Below are 12204 nucleotides of genomic sequence, written 5' to 3' on the forward strand. Positions count from 1 at the left end.
ACACACACACACATATATATATATATATATATATATATATATATATATATATGTGTGTGTGTGTGTGTGTGTGTGTAAGCATATATATTTAAGAAGCTTCAAATTGATAAATACACGAGCAGGTATAAAATGATTCGTTAAGATACATGATTCTTCTTTTTCTTTTCTCATATATAGTCTTGTGTCCACATGTCTATACAATTTACCGTCGTGTAGACGAGTATTTTTCAGTAGACGGCAATATCTGGGGTGTAGAGTATCTGTCTGTCGCACTGTTTTCTATATATTGTGTCTGCCACGAACTTGATACTTTATGCCTATGCTACACAGGGGTGCATCTTTAGCAGCACCCAACAATAGGAATGACGCGCATGGAAATAAGACCCCGCAGCTAACCGGATGGTTGCATGTCAGTACAGCCTTTAAATGGATGCGCCGCTACTTTGTACTCAAGGATGATGTTATAGAGTATGTAAATATGTGCGTAGTATATATCCGCAGTGTGAGACTACCCCAAATCACTGTACGCCTTGACTTGCGCCAGAAAGCATGGCATGGGTCTAATTTATGGGAAAACTTCGATGCGACGTGTGTTTGCACCTGTCGTGTCTGTAGTTGTGGAATATGTCAGTCCGTGTGTATTTGCCCCGTAACCCCCCAACACGACAATGTATACTATCGATTGGTGCCTGTTACTTTGTGCTTTCATGCGTTATAATTGTGTTGTGAGGCGCTTGGTATGACACAAAACGCAGGACACGCTTCAAAATACGCAAGACACTAATCACCATATGCTTACTGACTACCACATATCAAACCACTTGCGTCAATACACGATCCATGTACGGCTGCATGCGACATGCCACTTTAGCATACGACATGCCACATTGTAATACGACATGCCACTTTAGCATACGACATGCCACATTGTAATACGACATGCCACTTTAACATACGACATGCCACATTGTAATACGACATGTCGCATTTTAATGCGTCAAGCAGCAGACTTCACGACACGTGACACGGTTCTGCTTGTGTGACATGTGTGCGGCGCCCTACCTAACTGAATGCCTCTCAGAGACTTTGCCCATGCGCGTGCACACGTGTGTCTCATTTGCTGCCACCGCATCTGCCCCGTGACAGGTACTACGGTGCTGAGCAAATCAAGCCAGCCATGAATGAGGTCAAGTCCATCCGCACAGACACCGCCACTACGGAAAACCCTATCCAAGACGGTATGGCTGGTCATGCCCCAAACCCAATCTCGTTTTGTTCCCGTTTTCTACCTGTTACTTGTGGTGCTGCTGCAGTGTAATTGGCGTGCTTTGTGTTCTCACGATCCACTCTGGGCGGTCATTGTGTAGAGTAGTCCGTGAAGTTCTTATACCAGCATCACCCACATCTTCTATCGCAGCCTTCTACATCTAAATGTCACGGCACTACCATTTTGTGTGTGGCCTATCGGAATTGCCGTTCACATCTGTTGCTCTTGCTTCCGCTCCAATGTCAATTTCTCGATGCCACGTCTTATAACCTAGTCATGCTTGTATTTCTTTGCTCACTTCCATATCCAATCCTGCACCTATACATCGCCTTCATTCTTTCATTGACACATGCCCTGTGCTAGTTCCACATGCCCTGTGTTATTTCTACATGCCTTGTGTTAATTCCGCATGCCTTGTGTTAATTCCACATGCCTTGTGTTAATTCCACATGCCTTGTGTTAATTCCGCATGCCTTGTGTAAATTCCACATGCCTTGTGTTAATTCCGCATGCCTTGTGTAAATTCCACATGCCTTGTGTTAATTCCACATGCCCTGTGTTAATTGCACATGCCTTGTGTTAATTCCACATGCCCTGTGTAAATTCCACATGCCTTGTGTTAATTCCACATGCCTTGTGTTAATTCCGCATGCCTTGTGTAAATTCCTCATGCCTAGTGTTAATTCCACATGCCCTGTGTTAATTCCACATGCCTTGTGTTAATTCCACATGCCCTGTGTTAATTCCACATGCCTTGTGTTAATTCCACATGCCCTGTGATATTTCCACATGCCCTGTGATATTTCCACATGCCCTGTGATATTTCCACATGCCTTGTGTTAATTCCACATGCCCTGTGTTATTTCCACATGCCTTGTGTTAATTCCACATGCCCTGTGATATTTCCACATGCCTTGTGTTAATTCCACATGCCTTGTGTTAATTCCACATGCTTGTGTTATTCCACATGCCTTGTGTAATTCCACATGCCTTGTGTTAATTCCACATGCCCTGTGTTAATTCCACATGCCTTGTGTTCATTCCACATGCCCTGTGTTAATTCCACATGCCCTGTATTAATTCCGCATTGTTCTCCCACACAGGAGCTAAGCCCAGACAGCGCTTGGAACTGTCGAAGAGCATGACTATCAGTGACGTGGACGAGACCCGTGCGTCGCTGAAGAGTGGTTTCAAGTTCAAAAGTCAAACGTTGTACACTTTCGATCTGACATACAAGCGAAAGCGCAGCAGGAGGGACGTAGTCAAGTACGTGTGCGTGTGCGTGTACGTGTACGTGTGTGTGTGCGTGCGTGTGTGTGTGTTTGTGCAGTTAGTGAGTGAAGGTAGATATTATGTTGCATTCCGAACTGCCAACTTAGGCTGGAATGGGAGCGTTGTTAGTTATTATACACGACTGCGATACACCTGATAGAGGCAATCGTAACCCATACGTATAACCTGTGGTCACCTATGCTCGCTACATCATGTCTGTCGTACCATTGTGCACTCGCTGTGGCGCGTGTTGGTGTTTGTGTGCTAGCCTTATTCCATGCATTGCACTGTTCGCACTACACAATACCATCCGTCTCTCTGCTCCGTGGGTGGCTTTGCCTCGTGCCTATCACTCAGCCCCTGCAATGCACCTCTCTCCCCTGTGTGCGTCCTTGCGTCTGTCCATTATACTTCTTGCGTGTGCGTGTGGCCAGTGTGTGTGTGTTGATGTCCATTGTACTTCTTGCGCGAGTGAGTGTGTGTTGATACCCCTTGCCTCTCGTCACTGATAGGACTGAGCATGTACACATGGCGGCTGACTCCATGGCCGTGGCACAGCAGTGGGTCAATGCCATTCAGGAAGCCATTGACCGCCACGCCCTGTCGGAATCGAATGTATGTGCACACGCCTCTCTCGTGTGTCCTGTGTCTGTTGTTCATGTGCGATGGTCCGACCAAGCTCTTTCCTTCGCGTCTCCTGGGCCCATATGTGTCAGTGTTGTGTGATGTGCTTATCTGCCATTGGTGCACCGCATGTATCTGCCGTAGTATTGTCAACTGTGGTCGTGTTTGCACGGTTGTACGGGTATAGCTATGTGCAGCTGTGGTTGGCTATTTGTGCCCAGCTAGTTTACTCATGCGTTTGTCGTGCGCGTAGTGCAGGATCATTGTTCAGGTCACCCCCATGGTATAGCTGGTGTGCTTATGCATAGATGTTGCTTACCCATATTCAATGAGCAGACCACTTGGACACACTACTTGTTTTCCAAACAACTGTCATCATACCACACCCATCCACTGGGCCATCCTTTGCGTATGAGCTATCACTACATCTTCTCATACGCCACAGTCTGAGTTCAGTATCATTACATCTTCTCATACACCACAGTCTGAGTTCAGTATCATTACATCTTCTCATCACACCACACCAATGCTCTGTGCACTCATGCAGGAGACCTTGATAGAGGACGACGTACAGTCCGTCGACTTCCCCGAGACAGGCGAGAACGGCGTAGAAGCGCCTCCCGAACCCAGTCTGGCTGTGCTCAATAGCAACCAGCGCAAGAAGGTACGCAATGTCCCCCAACGTGGGGTAGTTTATAACTTATAATCAACTGGGTTGAGAGATCTCTTCAGTTTAAGTGGGGTTGTTTTTAACACATAACTGTCCCCCCCACCTTAGGTGGTGTTGTTTATAACTTAAAAATAACTGGGTTGAGAGATCTCTTGAGTTGAAGCGGGGTTGTTTATAACCAGTACCTGCCCCTCAACCCCCACACGTGGGGTTGTTTATAACTTATAATTATTTGGGTTGAGAGTTCTCTTGAGTTGCCTGCACTGTCTATTGTGGGGTGTCTATTGTGGGGTTTTATGCTAAACTTTCCAATACGACTATTGAGTATTGGCGTATAGAGCCACTATGCTGCACAAAAGCTAGCGCACGCACGTGTAGATGTGGTTTTCACGCACATGTACATGTGGTTTTTTATGTATGCCCGTGGTATAGTTAGTGAATGTACATATCTTTGACAATTGAGTGAGTGTTTGTATGGCCTGAATGCATACTATCCATACACACGTATCAGCAGATTACCTGATGACAACAACTCCTTACACATTTGCACATAAATATCATCCGAGTGCACTTGTGGCTCACCATGTGCCGCGCACAGTCTTTCCTCAGTTGCACAGCCTGCCATGACCACAGGCACAGACACCGTCGCTCCCATCGCACACACAACCACTCACACAAGTGCTCTCACCTACACAACAACCACTCACACAAGTGTTCTCACATACACAACAACCTACACACTCTTGTATTCACATCCGCATACTCCTACGTACTAGCACTCTGTATTTGCATACGTAGGCCACCGGAGGGATTCAACAGTCCAAGATGCGCGTTGCCTTTCATGCGGGCAAGAAACTACCTGTGCTTGAAGAGCTGGAGAACCCAGGCACATACATGGCTCGGCTGATCATGCGCGCCCATCCACAGGCGGTGTTTGAGGAGTTGCTCCTGTGGTCTGTATTCAATGAGGTGGACGACTACAGTGTCGTCAATATGGTACGTGTTGCTGGTAGTAGTTATGATATGCTTACAGTGCGTGGTAGCAGTTATGATATGTTGCTGGTAGTAGTTATGATATGCTTTACACTCTGTGGTAGTTATGGTACTCGTTACTGTGTGGTAGTAGTTATGGTATGTGTTTTCAACAAATCATCACTCGGCTCATCCACTCCACACGTTCGTTTGCTGGTATGACAGTACAAACCCTTCGCATTAGTTTAACATGCCGCGTCCTTTCCGATCCACCCGACAACGTTAGTCAATCATATCTGCGCTCGTGCACCCACACCCACACACACACACACACACACACGTATGCATCACGCTACAACACACTCACCTGACGCCCCACACTGATGGCACGCACAGGTCAAAGAAGTACACATCCTCGACAACACAGAGAACAACCGTGACGTAGTGCACATTCTGTTTAGTTCGACGAAGCTCATGTCACCGCGCGAGTTGGTCATTGAGCGGTTGTGGCGGTTGGAAGACAACGGCACATACGTCATGACCTTTAATAGCGTGGAGCATGGGGCTGTGCCCATTCAGACCCCCGCGTATGTGTGTGGCGTGAGAGTATGGTGTCGTGTGTTTGAGAGAGATATGATGTGGTGTGTGTGTGATGGCCAAGCGTGTTTGCGTGTGAGACTGGGCGTGTGTGTGTATGTGTGTACCATGTGCCGAGTGCATGGGATCAATGTGCACAAACGCGGGTGAGAGGTTTGAACGCGTAAGGCTTGTAGAAGGTTGTGCGTGAAGAATGGGATGCGTTACGTTACTCGTATAAGTCGCGGCTGTGGAGCTGTGGCTCAGTGTGTCTATAAAACGCCATTAGTAAACTAGTATATGCCTCGCGAGTGTTCCTAGTCGCACATATGTGTGTGGTGTGTGTAAGGACTTACGTGCGGTAACATTCATTGATACATTGCCGAAAGGCGCGCTTACCTTGTCTTTAGTTCGCTTACGCCCTTCACCAACTGTCATGTATATATATATATATATATCAGCATAATGTGTCTGGTGTGTGTGGTGTCTTCCCTGTCTATGCTTACTGATACCCTTCTATCCGTTGCGCAGATGGATGGACTGGACCACGCCAATCCGCATGCAGGCGCAGGGCGGTTGGACTATCGCCCCTTTGTTGGAGAGTGGATCTCCCGCCAATGAGATCCAGGAGTCTATGGTTACTCTGGTATGTGCACTGTCTGGTGTTGCGTCGTTCTCTGAGGCACTTGGGGGTATACACCCGCAGTACAGCTCTTAACAACGGTGTCTGCGGAGCTGCAAGCAAACACGTGCATGTCTGGGTTCTTTGTGGAATAAACCCCCCTCGTTCAGATTCCAAACCGCTGCCTTGCATTATCCCATTTGTCTTTTTATGTATCTTCAGTGTATGGGCTGTTGCGTGTTTATATATGTACGGAACATCGTTGTCCACGATCGTGTGAGTTTACCTGCTGACCCTCTCACGGTGACGGTTCAGGGGTTTGTTGTGTGCCGCTCTGTGTTTTACTGAACAACGCAATCCGTTTCTGTGACTTATTCAGTCACTACCAAGAAACTGAGCATGTCGGACCACACTGCCGGTTGGCACAGATCACCCTACGGAATACTTAGGCTCGCCTAGTACTCACATACAGTAGCCTGACACATGACACACCCCATGGCTCTCTCACTCTCTGCACAGGCGTGTCGCTCTGAGCTGTCCGGCACAGCGCAGTCGGTCAGTGACTACGCGAGTGCCATCTACAGCATCAACGACAAACTAGTCTATCCACTCTTCTCCAACCTGTTGACCATCAAGCGCTCGGTGCAGTTCTCGCGCTTTGTGGGCGGCACTGTGGGAGTCATGGATCGCCTGGCCAATCAGCAGGCGGAGAGGCGTGCGGAGGAACATGGCAAGAGGTGTGTTAGGCTGTTGCATCACGGGTTCGGTGTACAGTTGTACTTGGCATGTGATAGGTTTAGGGTTTTAGGGGTTTATTTGATTGACACACGTGATAGGTTTTAGAGTTTTATTCGATTGACACACGTGATAGATTTAGGGTTTGGAGTTTTATTCGATTGACACACATTATGGAATGGATAAAAACATACGACGCACCAAAAACTGCACCCGAGTGTAAGACAATGGGCTTGTGCGCGGACTGACAGATTAATGTCTACTGTCGTAACCGATATGCTGTGGGCACCGTGACACCGTTGGCCACTAGGGCGAGAATCAGTGCTCACATGTGTGACGTTGCACACCTGATTTCGCCCTACGCCAAAGTCTGCATTTAACACCACAGCGTTTGATTGCTGTGTCTATCCCCTTATATGTACATGGACATATCACAAGAGCACTACCCATACCGGATGCCTGTTACTCTGAACATGTACACACCTCGCACTACAAACCCTCACCCACCCACCCACCCGCACAAACATCTTTCTTGACCCCCAACTTATGTCTACCATAACTCCATCTCCACAGAGCCCTGCAGATGGGAACCTCACTTAAGGTGATCATGGCTGTGGCCAAGTTCAAAAAGGCCCTTAATAAGACCGGTCAGAAGCGCGTGGCGGCAGTGGTCATCCCCTCCAACGTCCCCCGCAGCATGTGGTATGACCCAGGGGCAGTTACCTTCCAGGTGCGAGGCCAAGATTACTTCAACGACGGCGTCAAGCAGCAGACCCAGAGCCCTGTCTTTCAGGTGTGTGGTTATGGATGTGTATGTTTGGGTGGAAATGGTTATGGAAGTGTATGTTTGGGTGGATGTGGTTATGGATATGTATGTGTGGGTGGATAAGGTTATGGATGTGTATGTATGGGTGGATATATGTTTATGGATGTTTATGTGTGGGTGGATATGGTTATGGATGTGTATGTTTGGGTTGATATGGTCATATATGTGCATGTGTGGGTGTCCTTGATGTGTCTGTGTATGCTGATTGTTGAAGGACTTGTTTGTTTCCACAGTCGTCTCTGTGTATCGAAGTAGGATGTGTATGCGTATGTGCATGCATACAATACGTGTGTGTGGCAACTTCGGTGTATCTTCCGTCCTCATCTCTGCACAAACCTGATCCCTATCATTCTATCATCCCGTGTACCTGGTCTTATCAGCTGGTGGCTCTGGATCTGTTCAAGTGCAAAGACGTCATCAACGAGCACCTAGCTGGCGACCCCGGCCATATTCTGCAAACTGAAGAGGCGCAGAACGGGCCGTTCACTGTGGTCTTCAATCTGATGATTCCCGCCAGTCCCAACCTTAACGTGGTCCTCTACTACCGCTGCAGGTACTGTCTAGCTCCTGCGTGTATATAGCATATACTTAAACATCATATACATATATTTGCTTAAACATCATACACATATATTTACATAAACAGCATATACATATATATACATAAACAGCAAATACATATATTTACATAAACATCATATACATATATACATAAACATCACATACATATATATACATAGACATCATATACATATATATACATAAACATCATATACATATATATACATAAACATCAGATATATTTATACATACATATACTTGAACATCATACTCAATCGCCGTGGAAATAGGCACCTGTTCTTCAAACAGTACAAGTTGCGTATCCGATACAAAGTGAAGAATGTCGCCCGGGTATGATTGGATTTCTCGCATTGCGTGACACCATATATCTTCACACCTAAAGCAACCTCTTGTGTAGTGTATTTCTCACCTCCCTCTCCGCTCCATCCACAATTCCGTAGCTTGGCTTGGCTTGGCTTTTCCTCACATCATTCCCTTCACTCTAACTTCCGGCGCTTATAACAGACTCTTCCGATTGCTGTTATGTGCTGAGTGTCTGTCTGTCTGTCTGTCTGTTGAGTTAAATATTCTTACCCGCTGTCGTTCCCACCACAACACCCACCCCAGTGACTTCAAGGCACTCGAAGGTACAGATCCCTTTGCCCTGTGCTGGAAGCAGTTTATCGAGGGAGACCCCAACGAACGAAACTCGCGGTTCAAAATGATTCCCAAGATAGTCGAGGGCAGTTGGCTCATCAAACAGGCCGTCGGCACCACCCCTGTGATCATGGGCAAGAAACTGCGCACAGCCTACTACGTGGGTATGTGTCCATGGGCAATATATTCGCATAGCCTACTACTTGGGTATGTGTCTGTCCTTGTTGATTGTGTCCTGCACCCGTAATCATGGGCAATATATTCGCATAGCCTACTACGTGGGTGGGTGTCTGTCCTTGTTGATTATATACTGCACCCGTAATCATGGGCAATATATTCGCATAGCCTACTACGTGGGTGTGGGTGTCTCTGCCCTTGTTGATTTTGTTAAAGCAAAAGTGTATGAATGCTGTATCAACACCGAGATATGGTCTGGACCAGTTTGCGTAAAGATTACAACGTGTCCGTTTCACGCGTTTTGCACAACTGACCTAGCAATCCCCTTTGGTTTGACTATACTATTTACAGGAAAGAACTACTTGGAGATTGACATTGACATCAGCAACTCTAAGGTGGCCCAGAAGGTCACCGGCATGTGTCTACCAGCCACCAAGTCACTCACCATTGATATGGCCTTCCTACTGGAGAGTCACAAACATGTACGTGTAAATGTTCTTAGGTCTCTTGTGTATAGCCTTTCGCTCGCACATATATTGCACTCGCATATGTCAATAGAAAGGCTATGGGTTGGCTGTGGGTGTGGTGTTTAGTGAATATGTACTGCGCACGCGTGCGGTGTGCGAGTTACGATGTGTCTTCTTGTTTTGTGGGAGAGTCACAAACAGGCACCTGCGATTGTCTCGCAGATGTATGGCATTTGCATTCAAAAGTAGTTGTATCGATTGGGAGTGGGCGTTTATATCGACCTGTTCCCAGTTGACTATTTAGGCGTACATTGTGTACGCTCTGTATACTGAATTGCGATGATGTACCTTAATTGTCTCAACGAGAGGGTCAATCAGAATGTGTTCCAGTATGGGCATTACAACTACGTGTGCGTGCAATATCTGCCAACTGTATGTATGCCACTGGCTCTGTCGTATGTGCCGTCTCGACTATCCGTCTCCTCTGTTACGTGTGCTTTCCATCCCTTCCCCTGTTACATGTATTGTCCATTCCTCTCCTGTTACATCTGCCGTGTATTCACTCGCATATCTTTCACACGTGTGTGTGTGTGTTTTTGTGTGTGTCGTGTGCACAGGAGGAGTTGCCCGAGCGTCTGCTGGGCACTGTGCGACTAAAGAAGATCGACCTCTCCAGTGCACAGCCGCTGCCACGCGATCTGGAGAAGAAGACCATGTAATCGCACACTAGGTCAATCACAACCCACACGACAGTCCTATCGTTTTCGCACGAAAGTCCTATTGGGCTCACACGAAAGTCGTATTCTCACACGAAAGCCCTTTTGACCTCATACGAGAGTAGTATTGGGCTCACACGCAGGTCGTACTGGTCACAACACGACATACAGTCAGTCAGACAAGACTCGAACCCATGAACCTGTAGACATAGTCAATCCCGCAATCCATGCGTTGCTTCAACACTACAACACTCGCTGTGCACTGTGTGTGCGCCATTAAAATAAACGTTAAAATCACTCGCTACCGGGCAAGGAACAACCCGTACGCGACACGTGTTAGCTATACCTCGTCACGGCCACCCCTATTTGTACACATCTTACGGATGCGTTGGATGATCATTCGCAATATCGTGGCGAATTGTTGAATAAAGTACAAATGTAACCACTAAATGGTGTTACGTATATTGTGGGGCACTATCGTAGATAGTAATGGTCCAAGTAAATCCATTGGTTGTTGTATATTATTATAAAGCAACGCCTGTTTGGGGGATGTTTGAGTAAAAAGTGATTGGTTGCAAACTTTTAACTGCTACGATGTAACATGAGAGTGCATCAGTAGCAAGAAAATTCGTCCAGAAAGAGAATGCTTTTGAAGAAGCTGGGGCCGAGAACAAGATTCATATCTAATTAGTCGGAAGTCAACATCGAACATAACTTAGCAAGCAATTTGAAGTAAGCACAAATTACTAAGGTTGTGCAAGCGGATAGCATTGCGAGGATGGAGTTGTGCTAGATTCAGCTGAAGCGCATTGTCAGCGGAGATACAGCCCAGTCGCAAGCATAGGCTAGACATAGCCTTCCTATACAGCGAAGAATAGTAATGACACATCACGATGACACGGCACAGTGACAAGTCTCTGTTCACGATTTAAGAGCGTATTGGCTGTCGCGTTAGCCCATCTGAATTATTGAGCGACAAAGTGTATGTAGGGTATATGTATAACCCCAATTTTCTCATATTTTGGCCTTTGTGAGTATATAATTGTAGTACAACCTTCAATTTTTGTATATATGAGTTTCTAATTGTTGGTGTTAAACTCCCAACTTTCTTGTATTTTGGCATTGCGAGTAAAAACCTAAAAATAGGCGGGTTATTTTCCAATATCGTGTAAAAGAGCGTGACAGAAAACCTTGATGTGATAATCTTGGGTTTGTAATCCTCCTTCTAGGGTTCTCATCCCATGATCAAAGCCCTGGCACTCTAGAAAATGCCTCTATTTATTGAACACAGCTCGTTACACTGTCAGCGGATACCACAGTTTAAATACACAGCGACCTTCAGGCTTCAAGTAGGAGATATTTCTGCTTATACCTTCCGATGACTGATAGTGCATCTGCTAATCCGTTTGATCGGAGTCACTTCGCTAGCGAAGGATACGCCGGTATGCCGTGCGCAATTGCAGAACGATTGGTATCTTCTGCATCTATTTTTTTTGTATAAACTTTCTATATCCGTATTGCTACTGATTGAACCACCAGTTTCCTTTTTCAGTGTAGAGCAGTAGCACAACTTTTTTAATCCGCACATAGTCGCTCTACACGTTGTGATATGCGGTAGTTTCCATCTGACATCCGACCTACTTTAACGAACGAACAGATGCACGGCATTCGAAGGATATGTTTGTCTCCGCGTACGTTAGGTTGTATAAAACTATATCGAATAGCTTCTCGAATACTCGACTTGCTCAAGCTATAAACTATGAACATTTCACCAACAAAATTGGATTGGCCATGTGACAATGTATCCTCTACATGCCAGACAGTGATTTCTCATGCGTAAAAGAGACTATTTGTATATACCTTCGTACAATAGTCGCGTTAAATATTATCCTATATAGCTGAGTACGTACGCTCGTCCGATCAGACCGAATAGGTTTCTGAGAAACTGAACAGATTGACTTGCTGTTCGGCTTGATACTTGACCTTTTAGTATGAATCTGCTTGCAGTTTTCCACAAATACAGAGAACTCCGCTACTAGATATATGTTTGTTCTATATATAT

General features: G+C 46.2%; 2 protein-coding genes across 3 annotated transcripts in view; both read left to right on the plus strand.

Moving 5' to 3' along the window:
• The first annotated feature begins 1171 nt into the window (after nt 1-1171).
• SARC_01074 (hypothetical protein) lies at nt 1172-10612 on the plus strand. Its single transcript, XM_014305207.1, has 13 exons — nt 1172-1238; nt 2371-2533; nt 3052-3154; nt 3711-3827; nt 4632-4829; nt 5202-5392; nt 5913-6027; nt 6523-6740; nt 7312-7531; nt 7945-8117; nt 8753-8946; nt 9311-9441; nt 10044-10612. Exons 1-13 carry the CDS (start codon nt 1178-1180, stop codon nt 10143-10145), a joined length of 1986 nt encoding a protein of 661 aa, XP_014160682.1. The 5' UTR covers nt 1172-1177; the 3' UTR covers nt 10146-10612.
• An 820-nt stretch (nt 10613-11432) lies between these two features.
• SARC_01075 overlaps nt 11433-12204 on the plus strand; it is a 4203-nt gene continuing 3431 nt past the window's right edge. For both annotated transcript variants that reach the window (XM_014305209.1, XM_014305208.1), the window contains exon 1: nt 11433-11584. In XM_014305209.1, coding sequence (XP_014160684.1) covers nt 11521-11584 — 64 coding nt within the window. In that variant the 5' untranslated portion in view covers nt 11433-11520. The remainder of the gene's footprint in view (nt 11585-12204) is intronic.

The sequence above is a fragment of the Sphaeroforma arctica genome (assembly GCF_001186125.1).
Source record: "Sphaeroforma arctica JP610 unplaced genomic scaffold supercont1.40, whole genome shotgun sequence".
NCBI classification, from domain to species: Eukaryota; class Ichthyosporea; order Ichthyophonida; genus Sphaeroforma; species Sphaeroforma arctica.